The sequence below is a fragment of the Dermochelys coriacea genome, chromosome 4 (assembly GCF_009764565.3).
Source record: "Dermochelys coriacea isolate rDerCor1 chromosome 4, rDerCor1.pri.v4, whole genome shotgun sequence".
Classification (NCBI taxonomy): Eukaryota; Metazoa; Chordata; order Testudines; family Dermochelyidae; genus Dermochelys; species Dermochelys coriacea.
Genome location: NC_050071.1, coordinates 135671022 through 135694873, shown reverse-complemented (window position 1 = coordinate 135694873; position 23852 = coordinate 135671022). Strand labels below are relative to the sequence as shown.

The window sequence follows — 23852 nt, the reverse complement described above, 5'->3', positions numbered from 1 at the left end:
TTGAGATATGACAAATTTACTCAACTATAACTCGCTGATCAATATGCTGGAAATGTGTATTGATAACTTTTCAGTTACTTACTGCTCCTCTTTCTTTTAACACAGCTACGGAAGGCCGTTATGGATCATATATCTGACTCCTTCCTGGAGACCAATGTTCCATTACTTGTTCTTATTGAGGCTGCAAAGAGTGGTAATGAGAAAGAAGTGAAGGAATACGCTCAAGTTTTCCGTGAACATGCCAACAAGTTAGTTGAGGTAAGTTATGCTGTTGGCGTCATTAGTGTGCATTGTCTTGTGAGGGTCAAGGAAAATGATAAATTAGCTGAAATGTTGCAGGCTTTTCCTGTGGGATTTAAGCAATTTGGGGTTTTTGCTTGGGATGGTTATTTAGAAATCTACTGACTTGTAAAAATGACAGGCAGGGACAGCCCTGTGCTTTACTGTAAGATTAAATCAGCTGAACATGTGTTATGCAGAATTTCCTGTGTCTTGTCAATAGTGACTTGAGTAACAAAAAGAAGATTTCAGTTAAACTTCACCAGCAGTGCAGTATAATAGGCTGTCTTCTGTACCAGGCAGGAAGCCAAATAGATGCTTCAGTGTGTTGTATCTGACTCTGATTGCTTAGAGAGCAAACTAGATTATTATTAGACTGTGTAGCTAAAATAGTGAAAGCATCATAAAATGGATAATAGTCTAAAACTGTCCATCTCCCCCACCTTGTGTGTGTGTATTATGTATTATATACATATAGTATGTATGTAAGTATATTGTTTTGCATAGGTACACACAAACTGGGTTTCTCTATGTTTTTCTTCTCTCTATATAGACACTTTGCAATGTTAGCAAACTGTAACTGGTTTCAAGGTTAGTACTGCAAGGATTTTGTTCCTGAAACTGCCTCTTTCGAGTTATAATTCAAACAAAACATGATGGTCAGGAACCTGGATGCCTATCGAACAACTTTTAACTAGTCAAACATGTTTGTTTAGCCAAGTTTGCTCTCCATGACAGATTAAGAACTATTTAAAAATTTCATTTCTTGAACATATAAATACTGTTTAGTGGTTTTAGTCTTTGATATTACTATATGGGGTTATTAACTCATTTTTACTAGCACTGTTTTGAAGACTATGCAGCTTGTAGTAACATCTTTTATAACAATTTGTGGTATATGCATTTTAATTAAAATTAATTCTTGGATAGTGCAGATTTGACAAGGAATATTGGGTTATAATTCTGAAAAATGTTTTTTTCTTAAAAACTGCAGGAACAAATTCTGATCTCAGTTATATTGGTTGGTTTAAATCTAAAGTTACCCATCTAACTGAGATCAGGAACTGACATTTACTGTTTAAAAACTCGGGGCTTGATTCTAGACAGTACTGGCTGCATACTACAATGTGTTGAGTACCAGCATCTGCAATGTGAGAAGAGGGAACTCAGCACCTTGCAGGGTTGGGTGCTTTGCATTAAGATAAACATGTATATTATTGCTATCTGGTGACTGGTGCAGTAGCAGTGAAAAAGAAAATAGGGTCTAGGTACATTCATTTTAATTCTGCAAACATTACAACTGTGTTATGATTCTGAATCTATGATCATATTACACTGTTCGTTTTTGTACAATGCTGCTTTTGTGAACCTGGCTTACTATGTTGTATTGCACTCTTGATGACAATGGGATGGAATACCATAGTAAGTAGCAGGGTAAAAAAAAAGTTTGTTATAGATATTTCCTTCTTGAAGGGTTGGTAGAATTCTGAACCTCAGATGTGTAGGTTCATAGGAAAATATGTTCCAAGAGAACATGTCAATTTGAAATCATGGTTTACTGCTCATATACAGTAGTATATTCAGCTAAAATTTTCTGATCATTTTTATTTATAGATGCATAAGGCATGTCATAGCAGCCAAGTTTTCGTGGTTGCTTGTGTCACTAATTTTGCAAATAAAAAATAGATTACAGTGCTACCCATCACATTTACAAAATGTGATTTAAAGATTATATTTTCTTGATTAAGGAGCTAAAGATTCTCTCACAGGCAGAGGGCCAATGTCACCGCTTGTGGAGGCAGGCACTGCTCCAGTGAAGTCACTGGAGTTGTGCCTGCTTATGTCAGAGAGAAATTTGGTATCAGGAATCCAAACACAGTAGCATTACTAGAGTCTCAGTCTGTGACTCTGGAGCCTGATTCTTCATTCCTTGCACATCCTACTGAGTTTAATGGGCTTTTTGAGTATAATGCAGAATGCAGAATCAGAACAATATGTACTTGTGTAAATGTGACATTTCTGTAGATGTTTGGCCAGCCAAAGGGGAGGGATAATTCACTTTATGTGTATTCCAATACTTTTCTCAGGTCTATGTTGCAAGAACTGGACTTCTATAAATTACCTTTCTTCAAAGATCTTCTGCAACATGCACTATAAAATCCTGCATTAAGGCCTTGGTTAACTATTTCTGTCCCTCCCACCTCCCTTTCATGAGGGAGTGGGGTCAACACTGTGCCTCATTCAGGAATACTAACCTCCAAAATGCTTTCCACAACCTTCTTTACCTGGATTATGAGTGATCATTTTACTAACTATAAATAGCTTTACCTAATTAGAAATTAATATTCTGCTAAAATGTGGGATTCCCAAAATCTAACATGCAATAACACTAATCAAGGGAAAATACTTGCCAGGTTTCCAAAATGTATGCCGTACTTCAACACTTGTATGTTTTTCTAAACTGTTTTGCAGAATGTGTTTTCGTTTCATGGGAGTTAGGTGCCAACCTGTGTAGATACTTCTGAACACCCCACAAGGCATGCATTTGCATCTTTAGGCCCCTAAATACCTTTGAGACATTGGCCCTTGGAAGATTAAATCCCATTTTCAGAAGTGATTTAGACACTTAGCAGCCTAAGTTTTATGAAAAGTCAAAGGGATGTAGACTCCTAAGTGCCTAAGGCCTTGTCTACACAGTGCAGCAATGTGACCAGAGGAAGGTGAATTCTAAAGCACGCCAATGTTTTGCACACTAACTGACCCGTGTGTAGACCATGCTAGTGTTCCCTAGTCTAGTGTTTATTCCCTTTGAAGCATCTGGCATTGGCCACTGTTGGAAGACAGAATAGTGGGCTAGATTGTTCTGACCCACTATGGCCATCCTTATATTCTTACCTAAATAGTAAACTCCATTTTAAAACAACATCAACAACAAAACTGACTATATAAACAGATATTTTGGAGGGGCAGGGGGAAGCAAAAGGCTGCTGCTCTAGAAAATGACAGCTGAGCTCATTATGAGGCTGGAGTATGAGGGAGAATTGCAGCTGGATTTATATTGTGCATACAGTACCAAAGCTGGAACCTGTTGTTCAGAGAGTCATGTTATAAAATTCTGAAGAATGAAAAATGGCATAATTCAAATGGAAACTGACCCATAATCAAAATGTCAGAAACTCATCGCTACATTGCACTATGGTAGTTTGTCCATAGCTATTGTCATTTGGAGAGGATAAATAAATTAAAGGATTGGATGCAACAATCTTGTCATTGATCTGATGGAGGACACAGTGAGTCTTTGTGAAAAGGAAATAAAGTTTCAGATGATGAAATTCTGAGTGTTTTTAATGGAAAGAGGGTCTCTGTACTTTTATTTTAGCATCTTGATGAGGAACATTGCTTCAATGAGTATGGGCTGGAACATTTTTCAATGGAAAAATCAAGGGCGTTGCCAAAAAGATCAAGAATGGTGATGCTGTGCTGTATCTGAATGGTGTCAGTTTTTTTGACCTAAAAGGATTTCCACTGAGGACACAATAGAAAATGTTAGATGGGGGTTATAATAGATGTGAAAACTGTCTTCTGCATCACTAGAAGGAATGCATAGTAGGTTCATATCTGTGACCTATTCATTGCAAATGGTATTAAGTTCTTAGATGTTGGGGGTCAAAAGTTTCTGCTGGTACCATGAGCCTCAAGAAATTCTGAGCCCGAAGGGTTAAATTGACTTAAACTTTCCATTCAAAGACCAGTGAACCAAAATCAGCTACATTGTTCTGTCCTTAAATTTTCTTTCAACAATTGTTAATCTCACCATGTGTAGCACTTTTATTTTTAGCTGTTTTAAATGTTGTGCTGCATCGCTTCCCACTAAAACACAGTCCTTCCAAAAGACAGTGCCCTGCCCACTTTGTATGAATATCAATTAATTTAAGAAGGATTTTATGAAGCCCTACATAGATCTATCAGTTTCCTCCCATATACACTTAAAGGCCAGGGGTGTCCAAAATAATCAAAGTCAGCTACTAGAAGCACTTGTTGGGGGCTGGCCTGTATTAGTCTATGGTTTATGTTGATTAAAATTAGATATACTGCAAGCAAATCAATAGCATCACATGGTTGGACAGTAATTTGCAGCAGATGGGACCAAAGAACAACATTTCTATTTCTGTTTTATAGTCTCTTTGTCTGTTAGGTTTACAGGAACCTTTATTAACTCCTGACATCAAGTTGTCATTCTGAAAAGTTTTTTCCTCCACAATGTCATGGAAGTGTAAATGTCTTACTTAGCCTTTCTCTCCTTGTGAAGATACTAAGAGCACTGCCCTTCATTTCCTATGAGATATCTCATTTGTTGCTGCACAACTCAAATTGATCCTACGGTATTATATGATACATGGAAACATCTGAAAACTGGAAAGAGGAAGAAAAAGCATTGCTAGTATACTAAGAAGAAATTGGGCAGTCACATCTGTTCAGTAACTTCTTTACCATGCTAGCTAGATACTAGATATCTCTTAAGTCAATGGAGTTATTAGTCTTGATTTATGCTAGCATAATTGAACCAGAATCTAGTCCTACATTGTTTGTGTTATGTAAACTTCTCTCTGAAATATACTTCAGACATTCTGAATGAATGAAAGGATGGACTGGAACTTCTAGGAGTTGACATACATCATTAGAAAGATATCTTTCATTGTCATATGAAGTAGTGTTGTAGCCAGGTCAGTCCCAGGATATTAGAGAGGCAAGGTGAGTGAGGTAGTCTCTTTTATTGGACCAACTTCTCTTTCACCAACAGAAGTTAGTCCAATAAAAGATATTACCTCACCCGGCGTGTAACATTTTAGAAAGATCATTTACTCTACATATGCAGCCATCTTTAGGACTTGAATCATGGAGCAAGGTTTCAGCTGGTATAAAATAGCAAAAATCCTCTGAAATCAATGGAGTGATGCCAATTTACGGCAGCAGAGAATATGGCCCATTAACTCAGTGTAACAAACTACTAATAAGCTCTATGAAGGAAAAATACAAATATATGCATTCTTTGTGTTTTGATTGGAACTTTATGAATTCACAAGGATCACATTGGGCACTCACTTAAAGCAGTGTAAATCCAGATTAACAAATTTAAGTTTATTTCTGAAACATTAATTACTGAACAAGGAATATTCCCATGTAACATACCTTACAAAGCCTGACCCTCTGCAAAATGTTCTGTTCTCTTCATATTGTGCCCGTGTTATCTGAGTACCTAGGACTTTCCCCTCCTCCCCCCACCCTGAAGTAATGAAGAGAAGGTGTCAATATTCTTTCAGAGCTTTTGTATCTCAGCTACCTTCATAAAAAATAAATACCTGTCTGAGTTTTCCTCCTTATATATTGATATGATTTGTTTTTTGTATTTTTGTTTTCCCTGACATTTGACCTAGAATAGGTAAGGATTTATACACTAAGGATATTCATAATTGATTCTCATAAATCAGCATTTGGAAGATCATGATTGCTTTAATTCAAGACCTGCAAATTGAGAGATTATTTTTAAAACAAAAGCTTTATGTCCACTGCTTCCTCTGTTCAACTGATTCATTTTAATTCAGCTTTCCATCTCAGACCTTTCCTCCTTGTGTTAGCGCAGATACTCTCAATCCTTATTAAACATCAGCAAAAATAATATATAGAAATGTGTTAAACTTCAGCAAGGCTAATTTGTTGTAATTATCAGTATGAAGTGTGTATGAAAAGCTCTAATAGTCTGCAGAGTTATTTCTTCTGACTCACCACTGCAGCCAGGCTAAATAAGTATATCGTCTCTACCTCGGGAGCATACAAGACTTTGATTGTTCTGAAGCTGAGGGAGCTAGGGGCATAGATAGAAGGGCTTTTGGGGAAAAAGACATTCCACTAGTAGCATATGAACCCAGAACCCTCCTCTGAACTGGTTCTTTTAATGCTCACTGTTAAAATAAGGCATACTTTTTAACAATAAGAGTAATTAATCATTGGGGACCACGTTTGAAGGGATTCTTCCTCACTGACCATTTTGGATGTTTTTCTGAAAGATATTCTCTAGGAAATATTTTAGGGAAGTTTTAGGCCTATGGAGTACAAGAGGTCAGACGATGATCACAATGGTCTCTTCTGGCCTAGGAATGTGTGAAAAAGGAATGAGACTTTATATTCAACTCCTGCTGTTCACATTGGACTGGTAGCCCATTGCTAGTTTTTAAATATCTGGGGATCCCCAGAAATTTCCCCTTCAACCTGTATGGCCAACCTCACTGAAAACCAAATTGCTGCAGGGGGGCAGAGAAAGAGGTAGGGGAAGCAACTGACATTTTGTGACCCCTTCAGCTTCTTGAATACGCCAGGGGAAGATATCTTATTGATAGAAGTGATAAAATAATAAACGTTTGAGTGTTAGAGACCATACTCATGTGAGAGTCCATTGACTTCTGCCAGCATAGATCCTGGCAGAGACACCGTGGGCTGGGAAATGCCAAGGCCAGGTTATGGCTGCAGAAAATGGATGCAGTCTTCTTTCTGTGGTGAGCCAGCACTGGAGTAAAAGTGTGGAGCTCTGGCCCAAGGGGCATGGGAGTTGGGGGGTTAGAGAGCATGGCCAGGACATTCTTAGATGTAATGTTTCTGCCCATTCCACAGCATCCTTCATTGGCAAGGCTTCTGTGAAGTTCTGTCATCCAGGATGGCTCAAAGAGTTGGAATTTATATCTCCCTGTACTTGCTCAGTGAATATATCCCTATGAATTTTTCGCGTTGCATCCAAAATACGATCCTAAAAATAAACAAACCACTGACTTTTGGCCCTTGAACATATGTGAAACTATCTGCATTTTCTTATGCTCCAGTTTTATTTTATCCTCTTCCTCCTTTTCCTTTATTCGCAATGTGATAAGATTCAAATGCCTTCCAGAAAAATCGGGGATGGTAGATGCCAATTGTACATCTCATAGAGAGCTGTGAGAACAAGTAATACAAGCAATTATTTGGGACCTCACATAGATTTGGCAATTGAGAGTGGGACCAGAAGGGATTACTGGTCATCAGTAATAGTCCCCCAAATGGAAACAGGAGTGGAAAAGGTGTGAGATTTCTGCAAAATTTCCTCCATCAATGAGCACAAGTTTCACTATTTACTTAGGGCCTCACAAATTATAAAGCCAGTGCTGGTCCCTCCTGTAACCATACACCTTTAAGTAACTAAACTGGTTTGTTATGTGCTGTTTATGGGTTTTTTCTTTTTTTTTTAAGTGAATATAGTTATTTCTGCAGTTTTTTCTATGAATAAAAATATAATGTAATCCACTCTTTCCCCATAGTATAATCACCTAGAATAGTCTCTTTCATTCTATGAATGATATATGCTATATCATGAAGAGCAATTTTCATCAGATTGTTTTATTTTCTTTTAAACACGCCTCACGGAAAATGTTTTCCTCAGTAAGCTCCCAATATTTTTAGTAAGCTGCTGCTTTTTTCAAGATAATTAGTTTTTAACCATGTCTGTCATTTTCTATATGAGAAAGGTGTTGAAGTCCAACTACTTCCTTTTTAATCGCTGAGTAAACTCATGCTTGAACTTGGTAATGCATAACAGCTGCTTGGCTAAAGAGAAGTATTTTTCAGTTGTATGACACCTCTGTTTCACGTTGTTCAGACAGTACATGAGACTGAGGCCACTGAAGGCTGGCTAGAAAGTAGGAATTCCATTTTGTGATAAATGTCAAGGTTTCTGCATTTGTTTCATTCTGCAACAGAATGAAAACTAGCCTTTTTTGAAAAAAACAACAAGGAGTCCTTGTGGCACCTTAGACACTAACACATTTATTAGGGCATAAGCTTTTGTGGGCCCACAAAAGCTTATGCCCCAATAAATTTGTTAGTCTCTAAGGTGCCACAAGGACTACTCATTGTACTTGCTAAAAGAGACTAACAGGGCTACCCCTCTGAAACCTTTTTTGAAAAGTTTCTGATTCAAAACAGGAACATGATCCTCAGTCTGCCACATTCCAGATAAATGCCTTAGCAAAAGGGCTATAGAGGCACTCTCCCTGCCATTCCATCCTGACCTGAGAAACCTTCCCAATGTAATGTTTCGGTTTCTGTCAAAAGTTTCATTTCAACAAATCAGCTTCTTTTGCTGAGAAAATGTTTTGTCGAAAAGCTCCCAACCAGCTCCAGTTCTGCAATCCTTTTACTTGGATTAATGACAGTTTTGCCTTAACCAGGAATTGAATTTGTAACTTCATTACGCTGAAATTCCACACAATAGGGTAGCTGGCAGGCACCTAACTCTTAGGATTTCTACTGCAGAAAGCACTTCAGAGAGGCTGTATGTGTGAGCCTTTCTATGGACAAGGGTCATCTGAAGCCTAGATGTCATTTCACTTAAAACTAGGCTCCTGTTATCTTCTCAGTCTTTTATTAACTGTCATGTTAACAATGTGAATAGAAACTCCTACAGCCGAGTCTTCCCTAATTACCCTTTAATAGGTCAGAGAAGAAGGAAAACTCATCAGGGGTTGCTCTTAAGCTGTCAACATGTGTGTGAGTGAGAAAGAGAGAGACATATACTTGTGTGATGACATGGTGAAAAATTCCCAACTCCCTGCCTGCCCTGGTAGGCAGAAATCAGTACTGTGAACCCTATCATTTGCCTGTTTTTAGTAAGAGGTGCACTCTTTTTTTTTAATTGTGTTTCCTTTATGCCATGTAGGAAGAATGAAAGTCTCTTCACCATTCAGCCAAATGATTACATTTACCAGAGGTACAGTTACTGCAAGCACTCTGGTTGACTATACTATTAGCTAGCTTCTTGGCAACATGGCAGGGAGTGATCTCTGCTCATTCACAGAGCCAAGGTGGTATCTGAATGGTACAGAGGGAAAGGTCAGCAGGTGGAAATAAGGTTGGGATGAGAGAGGATGGCAAGTTTCTATCCCTGCAGAAGTTGCACTTACGAGTCTTCTCCTCTGATCTACCCACAGGTAGGGCTGCCTGGAAGCACCATTTCTGCTTTGCAAAAAAAATTAGGTTTGGAATTTGTTTTTATTTTGATGTGGAGTGAAGCTGAACCTTTTGTGAAAAAACACAAGAAAGACACCCCAGAATAGCCAATGGGTGTCTGCTCTGAATCAGGCAAAGTAGGGACCTGGACCTGGGACTTCTACTTCCTAGGTGAGTGCCCTGAGCTATTGGCAAGGGGGAGTGTGTGGGATAGTGTTTCTGTCTCCTGACACATTTCCTCAAAAAGTTTTTGGTTTCAATGAACTGGTGTTTTCAACTAAAAACATTTTATCAAGACTTCCTGACCAGCTCTGCTCAGAGGCAGGGCGCTGACACCACCACAACCAGGAGCATGGTAAAGGGTAAACCAGGGTAATTGGAGTTTACTCACTTCTCATTTGGAGAATGTGGAATTTAGTTTAGGTTAGTTTACCCACGTCTGTTTTTACTACTGTAACCCACACACCTCCTAGGTGTGGCGCTCTGTCCCAGCTAGTAGCACTGAGACCACTTAGAGATTAATGAGTCTGCTACAGCCTAAGCTAAGGGCCACATGGCTTTTGGCTCATGCAGTAGAGACTCATGCACTAAGCTCCAGAGGCCCCAGGTTTGATCCCGGTGACCGGGGTCTGTCAGTGTTACACTATTACATCGCTGACTATAACTTCTTCCTCCCTCATTGGCTCTTCTTCCCAGTTTGTCAGCCTGGCAGCAGGGACCAATGACAGTGGGGAAGAAGGAAAGGCAACTGTTAATGTGGCTTCATAGCAGCTGAAGTAGCTGGGTAGAATAATTGTAGAAACCCTGCCCCGTGCTGGCTGACAAACTCGATGTGGGAAAGTCCAGCAGAGTTTGCATGAACGCTGCAACCAGAACTTGAATATTCTGAGTGCCACCACTTACTTGCTGTAATATTGTGACTTTAATGCTTATATTTTCAAAGTGTCCAGCACTTGCCTCCTTCCATTTGTTTCTCTTGGTCTCTTCATTTCATATGACTATTTTCAATGTGTTGCTTAATACAGACACTTTGCCAATTTTCTAATCTCCAGCTGTGGATATCTAAAGGAGATACATCCTTTTTGAAGACAGGGAAAATGACTCTGCTGCTACTGTAGTTCTTCAAAGGTAGAATGTTCTAGAGAGTCTCACTTACTCATCTACTGCCCCATGCAAGAACTGAAATGCAGGCTGGGTTGAAAAAGAATTCTGTCATTTACGTCGATGATGACACACTCTAACCACAGCTGCAGATGTTGCTTGTGTTTCTTTAAAAGGGGGAAGTTTTCAGTGTGTTTTCAGCTTTACAGTTGGATTTGTTTAAAGCTGCCTGGGAAGCTAGTTTACCTTTTCATTTCTGTATAACTTATTTTTGGCTGTTTTTCTATTGAAATTTAATAACATTACTATTTTTCAATTGATGGGCAATTTGAAATATCTTTCCAGTTGTGTATTTCACATCTTCATGTGGTTAAGTTGAGTCAAATGTGGAACATCACTCTGTCTTAACGCATATGATTTAGGATAGAAGCAAGGGGATATAACTAGGAGAAAAGGGTTAAAATTAAAGATGATAAATTAGGTTTTCTCCATAAAGGCATAGACAAGTAAGAGATGAGACAAACACTGAATGGTGCTATACAATAGAGCACAAAGGCTGAGTGACATAAGGTCAATAAAACTGGAATGTTTCATGGAATAAATATTTTGGAAGCTTATTGGAAGAAAGGAGGAAGTAAACTTTGCATTCGTTGTGTAGAAAGACATTTCATGCATAGAGTCATATGGCAAAAGGTTCAAAGTTGGAGGAGGAAAGGCAATAAGGATGTTAGAGGGAACTGGAGGACTTACAGGAAAACAAGATGGCAAAAATATAAGGGACAAAATTTCCCATGCCTCGGAGGTCTTCCCTTAAAGTACTGATCAGTCTATGGGATCTGACAAGACCACAACTTAGGAAAGTATGACTTCAGGCTAATTATGCACTTATTTATTTTTGTACTACTTGAGTGAGAAGATATTCCTTCATAAAAATAAAGAGCATTATAAATATAAGCCACCAGGCCAGATGTCCAACACAGAAATTAAACACTTATCTAAAATCATTAAGATCAGCATTTCCTACCCCAGATTAACCACAAGCCTAGAAATCAAATAATGGTCAGGACAGCCACTGAAGACCTAATCCTGTTCAGCTTTTTACAAGAAGCAATGTCAAGTTTATCCAGACCACCAAGGCCACTGCCCTACAAACACTCAGCTGCTATTCTTCCAGTTGCAACTGATTATCACACCCATAACTTATCCCTCCCAGGATGTACTTCTAAATCTGCAATATCCTTATTTGAGTTGTGTTATGTCATTAGCATTATAAACTGCTGTGCAGATGACAAGTTCAAAAATTAAGATAGATTATTGTAGCAGCAAAAGCTTGAGCAATACTATATATGTTTGATGCATGATGGCCAGGAAGGGCTCCCAGATTAAAAGATTGCCACATCTAACCTACCTGTACACTTCATCAGTTAGGATCACTGGCAGCTGTATGAAGGATTGCACAAATATCTGTGCTTGGGTATTTAAATGGGTAACTAAATCAGTAAGTTATAGGGGGATTGGATAGCTCAGGAGTTTACAGTGAAATATAGTTTGTTGCTTTCAATAATAATGCAGGTCATTAGTAAGTGAAAGTTTTTACCATCTGATGGCTGTCTGTAGGCTTTCGTGAAATGAGCTGATCTCAGTCCAGTTTCAGTCCCAGCTTCCTACCCAATTTTCAAACTGTGTTGGATCCAAACCGTATAGGGCTTTACAAATGTAGATCACTGTCTGCACCTAGAAGTGAAAAAGAAGTCAGTGTAATATTTGGAGCACCATTGTAATGTACTATCTCCAATGAAATCCACTAAGCCAACAGGCTGCCATTTTCTACTCCAGCTATAATGTAGTAGTGGTCTTCAGTAGTATCCTCATGCAGAATGCATTTTAATAACAAACCCTTTCTTTTAGAATGTTCCCAAAGATCTCCTCCACCTCCAGAACACTCACTTGTGGAGTCCAACAAACTCTGATTCTCTCCCCATCCTCTTAATAGCTATATATACCATTCAGGGGAACTGTGAGATGCCCTGGTCTCAAATGGCACTAATACACTGACAAAAGAAAACCAACTCTATAGTGCTTTCACCTCAGATGCAAATAGCACTATCCTCCCACTTATCCCGATGTCTGCCAAAATTAGCTTTAGCCTGCTAATTTTCATCCAGGGGCTGAACACAAGGAGGACAGAGATGATATGTGTGGGAAGAACAAAACATTAAGAATCTAGTAATCACCATCAAGTCACCCTTTACCAAGGGAATCTGACTATGGATCATTAGATTGTTTTGAGTTGTTTTGGACTCCTCGTTATTACTGGATCCTCAAATAGGTATGGTTGCAAAAACTACCTTATTCCATCTGAGAGTACCACATCTTAGCAGATGGTGATTGTGTACAAACAGTCAGGACCCACCAGACTAGATTACTTCAACTTTATTATATCTGGGTCTGAACACACACATTTTAAAAAACTTTAGTTTGTCTACTCTGTGCCCACCTGTAAGCACTGTGTTCCAGGTAGGGGACACAGACCTGTAGCTGTCATGGCAGCCAGGAGATCCTAAGTGAACCCAGAAGAATCATCAGACCCAAAGACTTTGAAATTGTAGAGTCCAACAAGCTTGAGAGCTCCATTAGCTGCTAAAAAGTGAATTAGGATGGGAAATTTGAACTTTTAACAGATTGACACTTGATTTGTGCACAGGGTGAATATTTGGCACTATGAGCATGATCCTGCTTCCATTTAATTCAATGGCAAAAATCCTCCTTCAGAGTATGGAGGACTGATTGGGCCCTAATCAGCACCCTTGCATACTTACTGCTGAGAGAGAAGTCTGGCACTGAATGGATGTGGAGACAGACATATCTTCTCACCCACTAGATGTGATTTTTCCACTCTCGGAGTTGAGCATTATTAGCGAGAGTCATTGTGTGGAAACTTGTACTTCCACTCTCCTTGCTGTATTCCTAAAGACCTCTATGCAGAGCACTACATTTACACTAAAAAAAGAACTTGAAAATATTAAATAAGGCAATGTATAGCACTGTGCATACTCCCACCAAAAAGTTTCCCAAATTTATTTCACAACCATAGTTTGAAACTACATTTCTTCAGACAAGCATAACACCCATTGCTTATTTAGGATTATGTACAGCACAATATCTGGTTTCAGCATGAAGCCCTTTTGTGAGATATCAAATACTGCAGCACCAAAAAAAGGGTCTCAATTAATTTCTTAGTGTGAAAAATCACCGTTTTGCTTGCTCAGATAACTTAAAAAGAACTTCAATGGATTTTCTTCTAAGTTCCAAAAAAGTGTCACCTCTGGGCTTAGACCAAGCATGAGAAATTTCAGCCCAAGGGCAGCTGTTTGAGAAAGTTATAAGTACTGAGAACAGAGATTTGGAATGAAAGTGCCCTCTCAACCTTAGTTATAGTGTTACGGTAGAGTGGTTATAAAACTCTAAATAAAATTGTGTTTTGCTGATCCTGAAGTGGTTTTAAGACTTTAGAAGTTTAGAAAAAGTAATCTGCAAGCCACAGAGTGCCTTTAAAATAAATCGTGTTTTAAAGCACTAACTATAGAAGCCAAGTAGGACAAAGGTTCCCCCAATGCCTGTATAGCCCTGCCCCCCCATTCACTGGCCCGGTATAAGATTGTTCAAGATAAGGGAAGCCTGCCTTGTGACTTTTTTCATAACTTTGGGAAACTGGGCCTGAGGCTCCTTTGTGTGTTCTGCATTGTGTGTCAGTGTGTGTTCACCTGAGGCCAGACCCACTCAGACAAACCACCGGGAACAAGGCTTTATTCCTTAAAGAACATAGAACAGGATTGCAGTCCTGCAGCCTGGTCTCTGCATGCCTGCTACATGCTCCCAGCTCAGTCAGTGCTGAGACCTCCTGCTGTGGAGGCAGAGGGTACATCCTGGCAGGAACCAGGAAGTTGTCCCAATATTCCGCATTTTGTAGTCCACAACTTGTAGTTCCCAGGACTGGTGTTGAAGCCCAATGGACGTAGGACTACACCTATATTTGGTGCAATCACAAGAAATGTATCTATCATGTGGGAAATGCCTATTTGATCCTCACAGATATTCAAGGACCTTCAGGCATAGGTGCCCGAACTAGGGGTGCTGGAGATACTGCCGCACCCCCTGGCTTGAAATGGATCCCATCATATACAGGGTTTACAGTTTGGTTCAGTGGCTCTCAACATCCCCACTATATAAATTGTTCCAGCACTCCTGCTTTCAGGAAGGTGAAATCCTCCCCAAGTTCCCTGTCATAGTGCCCTGTCTAAAACTGAAACTGTTACCTGAGACCAAGTCTATTTTCTGTCTTTTTCATGGGAACATATCTACATTTTTGACCATTTTAGCTGTCATATCAAGTTAGAGAATGTGTAATTTCTCACTATGCTCATGTTCATAGCCTTTTTTAAGATTACTGTTTTCCAGACTGTTCCCTCAAATTAAGTGTGTCCATTATTGTTTATTTTTTCCTCAAATGTATTGAAGAACAAGAATTCTTTTTGTTCACAGACAAACCAGAAATGTGGAACAGTACATGTCAGCTGTTATGATTCAATACGGGCACTGTATACTGTTCAGAGATTATGAACAAGGAAGCAAATTGCTACAAACTGCAGTCTTATGTAATGGTTCTAAAACGGTGTTTCTGTGCATGGGTGAAAAGCAATATGTGGATGTTTTAAGTGCAAAAGAACATTTGCTTTAACGCAACCTAAGACAGAAAATGAAGATCTTTTTTAATGAAAAGTGAAGTTTTAAAAGATATTAATATATAAAAATGTTCTAATAGGTGAGAATAATGGGAAATGAGTAAGAAGAACTGGAAATGATACCAAATGATGATTATTATTTGGTGTGAAGAACTGAAGTCTAGCCAAGAAGAGAGGCAACTAACAGGAAAGTTTCAGAGGCAGTAACTCCAGCTGCAGACTCTGTACTTGGAGGTAGCTGGAATTGGTGGGGTGTATGTTTGAGTGTTTGCACACAGAGAACAAACAGTTTGTGTAGCTAGGCTGGAGAGCCTGAGTAAGTCCTTGTAGCTTTGGTCAGAGCCTTGCTAATGTCCCTGAAGCTCTGGCCCTTTGACCTTTGATCAACCCAGTTCTTTGAAGTCTCTGAGTGATTAATCACTCCCTGGTGGGGCAGAGGTGAGCTGAGCTAAGCAGGGAAAACTTGTTATAAAAAAACATCACTTGCTAGGCAAACTCGACAGTCATAAACAGAGGGAGCTAACAGGAGAGTTTTGGAGAGGGAGAGTGAGAGGCTCAGTATTATGTGTGATATCAAGATGACCCATGATGGAATAGTGGCGGTGACTTTCAAAGAATATGCCATGTTCTCTTTCCTACTTGAAGCCAGAAGGGGTTTTCTGTGCATGAAGTGCAAGTGGGTGGCTGTGCTGGAGGAAAAGATTCTTGGATTGGACAAGTTGAGATGCTATTAAAAGTCAGAGAAACTGAGGGGTTCCTAGACAACCAGTTTTGGGAAACACCAATACCACAAGTTGAAGGAAGAAATGGAGCTGGCCACAAAGAAATCAGTGAGGGAGGAAGTCAGAGAGGAGACCTGACTGTTCGTAATCACCAGAAGCAAGACATAGTGACAGCAGTCAGTATGACTGGAGACAGATAAAGGTAGGCAGACTCTGGCCACCAAACAGTAGAAGAGAAGCAGGACGAAGTCCATAAAGCTATAAATTTCAAAACCATAGCAGCAGCTCAACTTGAAAACTATGGAAAATACCTCTCAAGCTCCAGCAGGAACAAGGCAGCTAGGTATGGTATAGGTGTGAATGACATCTCAGCTCAGCTCAACTTGTAAGAAAATCAAGCTTACTAGCAAAGAGTTCTCCAAACATCAACAGTAAACAGAGGATCCTTGCTGGAGACTCAGTACTCTGAAGAATTGAAAGAACATTCTGCAAGGGAAAGGCAGACAACTGGATGGTGTGCTGCCATCCTGGAGCCAAGACATGAGACATCACTCTGTGATTAGAAAGACTTCTGAAGTTGATGGGCAACTTCCATTAGTGATGGTTCATATTGGCACACTTGGCACTGTGTCAGGGGATATCTCGCAGACAGATGATTTCAGGGAACTCGAGAGCATGCTAAAGAAGACTATCTAAGCCACTTTCTCTGAGATACTTTCTGTGCCTCAAGCAAAGGAAGACAGAAAGCAAAAGATTCTGAAAATGAATCTATGGGTAGGTAGGTGATGGAGGGCTTTGGGTTTATGGAACATTGGTCTACCTTCTGTGGGGAAAGAGGGCTGTATAGTTTGGATAGCCTCTATCACACTAAGAGGGGGACCAATATCCTTGAGGACCAGCTGGCTAGAGGAGTCAGGAGGGGATTAAACTAATAGCAAAAGGGGAGAGTAAAAAAGAGGGAAGATATGAGCACTCAGCATAAAATCAAGATACTGAGAAGAAACTTAATCAGGGAACCAAAAGACATGAAAAGAAGAAATTATTGAATTGCTTGTATACCAATGGTATGAGCCTGGGTAATAAACACAAGGAATTGGATTTGCTTATTGATGAACACTAATTCAATCTAGTTGGTATTACTGAAACCTGGTGGGATGATTTGCACAATTGGAATGTTAAAATCAATGGTTATAACTTATTTAGGAAGGACTGAGTGGCAAAGAGGAGGGAGAGTGGCACTCTATGCAAAAAATGGCATTGCCTGTTCCCTAGGCACTGATAATTTGGAGGAAAATGATCTTAATGCTTATACATCAATGTCCTAATAGATAAAGCACAATGAAGTACTAGTTGGTGTCTGTTACAAACCACCCAATCACACTAGGGAACTTGATGACTGCCTTCTACGTACCTATCTGTAATGCATAGAAAAAGAGGTTGCATGATTGTGGGGGACTTGATTGTGAGTGACATATGTTGGAAGTCTCCTGCTACCAGTACTAAAACATCCTTGGAATTTTTAAACATAAGAGATGACAATTTCATGACTTGAAAAATGTTACTGCTGACCTGGGAAGTTCTGTGTTAGACCTCGTCCGAACAAATAAAGAGGAGCTGATCATTTAACTTTAAAAATGATGGTAACTTAGGTACAAGTGATTGAGTGGGACTGTAACCAGTGGGGTCCCACAGGATTTGGTTCCTGGCCCTACGCTAATTAACATTTTTTATCAATGACCTGGAAGAACACACAAAATCACCAATGATAAAGTTTGCAGATGACACAAAAATTTTGGGAGTGGTAAATACGAAGAGGACAGAACATTGATTCAGAGTGTTCTGGATCACTTGGTAAACAAGGTTCAAGCAAACAATATATTTTAATATGACTAAATGCAAGTGTACACATATGGGAACAAAGAATGTAGACCATACTTACAAGATGGGGCACCCTTACCTGAGAAGCCGTGACTCAGAAAAAGATTTTGGGGTCATGGTACATAAACAGCAGAAAATGAGCTCCTAGGGTGATACTGTGGCCAAAAAGAACTAACTGATCCTGAGATGCATAAACAGGGGAATCTCAAGGAGGAGTAGAAAGGTTATTTTACCTCCGTATTTGGCACTGGTGCAACCACTGCTGGAATCCTGTGTTGAGTCCCAGTGCCTATAATTCAAAAAGGATGTTGATAAAGGGGTCAGAGAAGAGCCATAAAAATGAATAAAGGATTATAAAACATGCCATATAGTGATAGATTCATAGAGATCAATTTATTTAGATTAACCAAGAGAAGGTAACGGGTGACTTGATTACAGTCTATCAGTACCTAAATGCGGAACAAATATTTAATAATGGGCTCTTCAGTCTAGCAAAGAAAGGTAAAATGTGATCCAATGGCTGGTAGTTGAAGCTAGACAAATTCAGTCAGGAAATAAAGTGAAATCTAAAGGAGAAATAACAGTATCTGCTACAGGCCACCATGATTAGACTACTCAACAAAATATTAATAATGGACTAATTTACAGAATACTAGAAACCAAAACTAGAAACCACACTACCTGGATATCAGTTGTTTAACTGATAATGCCAAACATTCAAAATCACAAAGTAGAGAGAACTGTAATAATTCATACCTGCATAGTCTGTCAGAAGGGGAGAACAGTGATGGAGGTGAATGTTATATGTCCAAAGTCTTTACAATGCCAATGAGTTATAAAGATCTAGAAATTCAGGACTAGTCTCAGCTCTGCCCACTGACTCCCGGGTAACCTTGGACATGTCATGCAGCTTCTTTGTGTCTCAGTTTACATATCTGTAAAATCACTGTAATAATACTTGCCTATCTCATAGACGTGCCATGAGCTTTAATATTGATAAATCACTGGCAAGCTCACCTGAAAGCCATTATAGAAGTGTAAAATAATAACAACACTTAGTTGTGACAGCTGATATTGAGAATCCTAGTAGGTTAATGTATGAATGACCTAAATAATTCATTTAAGCTGACCTTTCAGTGGAACATACTATCCGTCATTTTTTCTGTTTTTATATACTATCTGTTCTCTTAAAAGTTGATTAAAATGAGCCTTATAAGGTTTATTCATGTTCTTTCTGAACTTGTTACTTTAGCAGCCAGGTAAGACTTTTTTCTTCCTGGATTAGAGGGAAACTACCATGACACTGATTTCTGAGTCATGATATCTATTTTCATCTCAGAAAGTCACTATCAATCCTGAATGCACTTTTCCCAGCTGAAGATTCACACAGAGAATGAGATGGTGAAAAGCCAGAAACCATTAAGAGAGTCTGGCATACAATGTGCAAATATGATTTGATCTTAAATTTTGATGTACCCTTTCTTTGTTCCTTTTTTTGTGAAGAAGCTACCATCTCTTTTGCAAAGGATGGTCCAGACCCTCTCATGTTTTGCTGTATTTTTAGTTTTGATGGAATCTTTGATGGAAGCTTTCCATGTCTTTTCTCATTTTTTGATGTGCTGATTTCTGAAAATGCAGACATTCATTGTGTTCTATACATATCCAACCTTGGTAATTATCATCACAACTATTCATCATGTATATACATTAAAGTATAATATGAAAAATGTCGTCCCATTATTCTCTTGATGAATCTGGTCTATGGCCTCTTCACTGTTGCAAATGAATTTCTCTTTTACGGAATAATTCTTTCCAAGATCTTCAAAACAGGACAGTGAGCTGCTTCTGCTTTTTTTTAGTTTTTAGTTGTTTTAAGCACTAACAATGCTTGATGCTATACATGCCACAGATAAAGGCCAAATCCTCAGCTAGTATATACTGGCATAATTCCATAGACTTCTGTGGAGATCTGTTCATTTGCATCAGGTGAGGACCTTGTCCATGATTTCTACCGTGATAGAAATCAATGGAGCGGCACTGATTCACAGCACCTGAGGATTTGGTGCACAACCCTTGTCTCAACTAGCAGTCCAAAGTATTTCTTATTCATAAGAAGGGAGACTGTTGGTTCCTGTCTCAGGGTTTAACAACTGTCTCCCCTCCCCTCACTCCACTGTCTCAGTTATCTTCATTTAACCTTCAGACTTGAAGAACATTACACTAGATTCAGTTATGTGCAAAGGGCTTGGGCCATTTAACAGCCAGTTGTATTGGTCAATTTATTGCATCCATTTTAGAAATCATTGGCTACCACCCCGCATTTAGTAATTATATATTCAAATGTAGATAAAACATGCAACATATCATCCAAGATCAAGTTATGTCAGTGTCACCTTGGTAAAGGGTTTGTCCCAGGCAGACCACTGCTATCTACTGGTTTTAGTTTTCTGCTATTCCTTATAGCAAGAATTGCCCTTCCTGGTCTACCCAGCTTGCCGCACTTAACTTTGGACTATCAGGGATTTTGTTTTGTTTACTCAGTGTCCCCAACCACTGTGCAGCAAGCAGATAATGTGCCTGTAATGACCTTTTGCAGAAAACACACACTTATTTCTTTAAATCAAAATCTGCCCCTTATAATATGCACCAGAAGGCCCAGTTGGAGTCTGCAATGTGAAGTCCCTAGGTGAAAACTCAAGAAAACAATGGCAGGAACCTCAGCTGGGCTGGTGAGAGTTGATATTCACCAATTGACACCAGATGAAGATCTGGCCGCAACTGTGCAAAAGGGTTCCTCTTTCTAGTTTTCACACACAAACTAAAACAAGGAGATAATGTCCCATAGCCATCATTTATGGTCAGTTGTATTTTATCTGAACCTATTCCACATATTCAGTTATTTAAGATTCATGGAAAAGCCTGCAGTGCCTCTCAAAGATGTTCTCATTTTTTCTTGTACCATTGAAAACTATTTTGGCATCAAACTGCTAACACAGCAGCTGGAACAGCGAGAATCTTGGCTGGTTAAAGTAGTTAAATATCTCAGCTATATTTATTGTTCATGAAACCAAATAAGTTTTCATGAATTACTTGCCCTATAAATCAGGGCAAACAGTTATAACTGCAATAAATTAAGGGGTTAGTTTTAACATCAATATCATGGGAATGAAAATGACTCCCACTGACTTCAAAGAGAGCCATGGAGGATGAAAGCCATGAACTGCCTTAACAATGTAAGGCTTCCCCCCTTTCCAAAAGTAGGAAAGCCAGAGAGCTTTCATGGTACTAAGCCCTGTGTTTGCTAATACGTGTATGCAGGACTACACATAGTTTTTCCAGGGTATTGTTGTTGTATTTGGGACCAAAGCTTGACATATAAAAAACTCTGTAAAGAAATTGTGCTGAAATAGTGTTCACTAATATACTTTATATCAAGATGAGTATCTGTCCTATGAGATTCTTTTTATTAAGTGATTTTCTTGCTTGTACTACTTTATTTTATCTCAAAGAAAAAACAAACATGCAGTTCTTTATCTTTTTGTTTTCCATTTATTTTGCTTAAAAGGATTACAGAATATAGTCATGCCTACTGCTCTCTAAATCAGCCTAACAATGCCTGTAATTTAGGGACAGATCCCACAATCACTAATGCTTCTGAATACCTACACTCACATGAGTAGTTCAATTAACTTTTAAGTGAATAACTGTTATGATTCCAGGATAAGTTGTACTTTGAACCCTCACTCAGTCCTTCTGAGGGCAACCTGCAAAGTGACAGAACCTCTGCTTGCACTTCTCCCAATGTGGAATTCTTTGATTCATCCCACTTTTAGATTGGGTCACCAGGTTACAACACCCCTTTTTACCAGCCAGGTTTCCTTAGTAGGTCCAACTGGGTTTGGTGCCTGCCAGATATGTGAACAGTATGAAAATATAGTTATTCTGAACAGCCTCTTCAAAACAAAATAGTATTTATTTATCGATAAGTACCTAACAAACAGAGAGGAAAATGATTAAAACAACTAAGAGGCTTGTATGCATATTGTCTTACCTTAGACAGGTCTAACATATCCCAGACACCCCAACATCTGGGAGTCGAGGAACACTGCCTCTTTCTAACACCTCTCAGCTTCAGGACTGTGATGCTTAACCCTTCCAAATTTCTTTGTTTAATTGTTTCCATTTGGATTTCCTCCCTGCCTGCCCCCCTTGTTGATAAGAAGGTGATTGGGATAAACACAAACAGCCTATTCATCAGAATGTGGTGGGAATACCTTGAAAGGATCTGACACGTGCATTGTTAAGTTTCAGAGTAGCAGCCGTGTTAGTCTGTATTTGCAAAAAGAAAAGGAGTACTTGTGGCACCTTAGAGACTAACAATTTTATTAGAGCATAAGCTTTCGTGAGCTACAGCTCACTTCATCGGATGCATTTGGTGGAAAAAACAGAGGAGAGATTTATATACACACATAGAGAACATGAAATAATGGGTTTATCATACACACTGTAAGGAGAGTGATCACTTAAGATAAGCGATCACCAGCAGTGGGGGGGGGAGGAGGAAAACCTTTCATGGTGACAAGCAAGGTAGGCTAATTCCAGCAGTTAACAAGAATATCAGAGGAACAGTGGGGGGGGGGGTGAGGGGGAGAAATACCATGGGGAAATAGTTTTACTTTGTGTAATGACTCATCCATTCCCAGTCTCTATTCAAGCCTAAGTTAATTGTATCCAGTTTGCAAATTAATTCCAATTCAGCAGTCTCTCGTTGGAGTCTGTTTTTGAAGCTATTTTGTTGAAGGATAGCCACTCTTAGGTCTGTAATCGAGTGACCAGAGAGATTGAAGTGTTCTCCAACTGGTTTTTGAATGTTATAATTCTTGACGACTGATTTGTGTCCATTCATTCTTTTACGTAGAGACTGTCCAGTTTGGCCAATGTACATGGCAGAGGGGCATTGCTGGCACATGATGGCATATATCACATTGGTAGATGCGCAGGTGAACGAGCCTCTGATAGTGTGGCTGATGTGATTAGGCCCTATGATGGTGTCCCCTGAATAGATATGTGGACAGAGTTGGCAACGGGCTTTGTTGCAAGGATAGGTTCCTGGGTTAGTGGTTCTGTTGTGTGGTGTGTGGTTGCTGGCGAGTATTTGCTTCAGAGTGGGGGCCTGTCTGTAAACAAGGACTGGCCTGTCTCCCACTGACTTTCTGAGGAAACTACAGTCCATTGGTGATCTTCCTAAAAACACCATCCTAGCCACTATGGATGTAGAAGCCTCTACACCAACATTCCACACAAAGATGGACTACAAGCCATCAGGAACAGTATCCCCGATACTGTCATGGCTAACCTGGGGACTGAACTTTGTGACTTTGTCCTCACCCATAACTATTTCACATTTGGTGACAATGTATATCTTCAAATCAGCGGCACTGCAATGGGTACCCGCATGGCCCCACAGTATGCCAACATTTTTATGGCTGACTTAGAACAATGCTTCCTCAGCTCTCGTCCCCTAATGCCCCTACTCTACTTGCGCTACATTGATGACATCTTCATCATCTGGACCCATGGAAAAGAAGCTCTTGAGTAATTCCACCATGATTTCAACAATTTCCATCCCACCATCAACCTCAGCCTGGACCAGTCCACACAAGAGATCCACTTCCTGGACACTACGGTGCTAATAAGCGATGGTCACATAAACACCACCCTATATCGGAAACCTACTGACCGCTATTCCTACCTACATGCCTCTAGCTTTCATCCAGACCATACCACTCGATCCATTGTCTACAGCCAAGCTCTACGATATAACCGCATTTGCTCCAACCCCTCAGACAGAGACAAACACCTACAAGATCTCTATCATGCATTCCTACAACTACAATACCCACCTGCTGAAGTGAAGAAACAGATTGACAGAGCCAGAAGAGTACCCAGAAGTCACCTACTACAGGACAGGCCCAACAAAGAAAATAACAGAACGCCACTAGCCATCACCTTCAGCCCCCAACTAAAACCTCTCCAACACATCATCAAGGATCTACAACCTATCCTGAAGGACGACCCATCACTCTCACAGATCTTGGGA

At 39.6% G+C, this 23852-nt stretch overlaps 1 protein-coding gene across 5 annotated transcripts in view; it reads left to right on the top strand.

Moving 5' to 3' along the window:
• CTNNA2 (catenin alpha 2) overlaps window positions 1-23852 on the top strand; it is a 782132-nt gene that overhangs the window by 624610 nt on the left and 133670 nt on the right. For all 5 annotated transcript variants that reach the window (XM_043512733.1, XM_043512734.1, XM_038399462.2 and 2 more), the window contains one exon: window positions 106-258. In XM_043512733.1, coding sequence (XP_043368668.1) covers window positions 106-258 — 153 coding nt within the window. The remainder of the gene's footprint in view (window positions 1-105; window positions 259-23852) is intronic.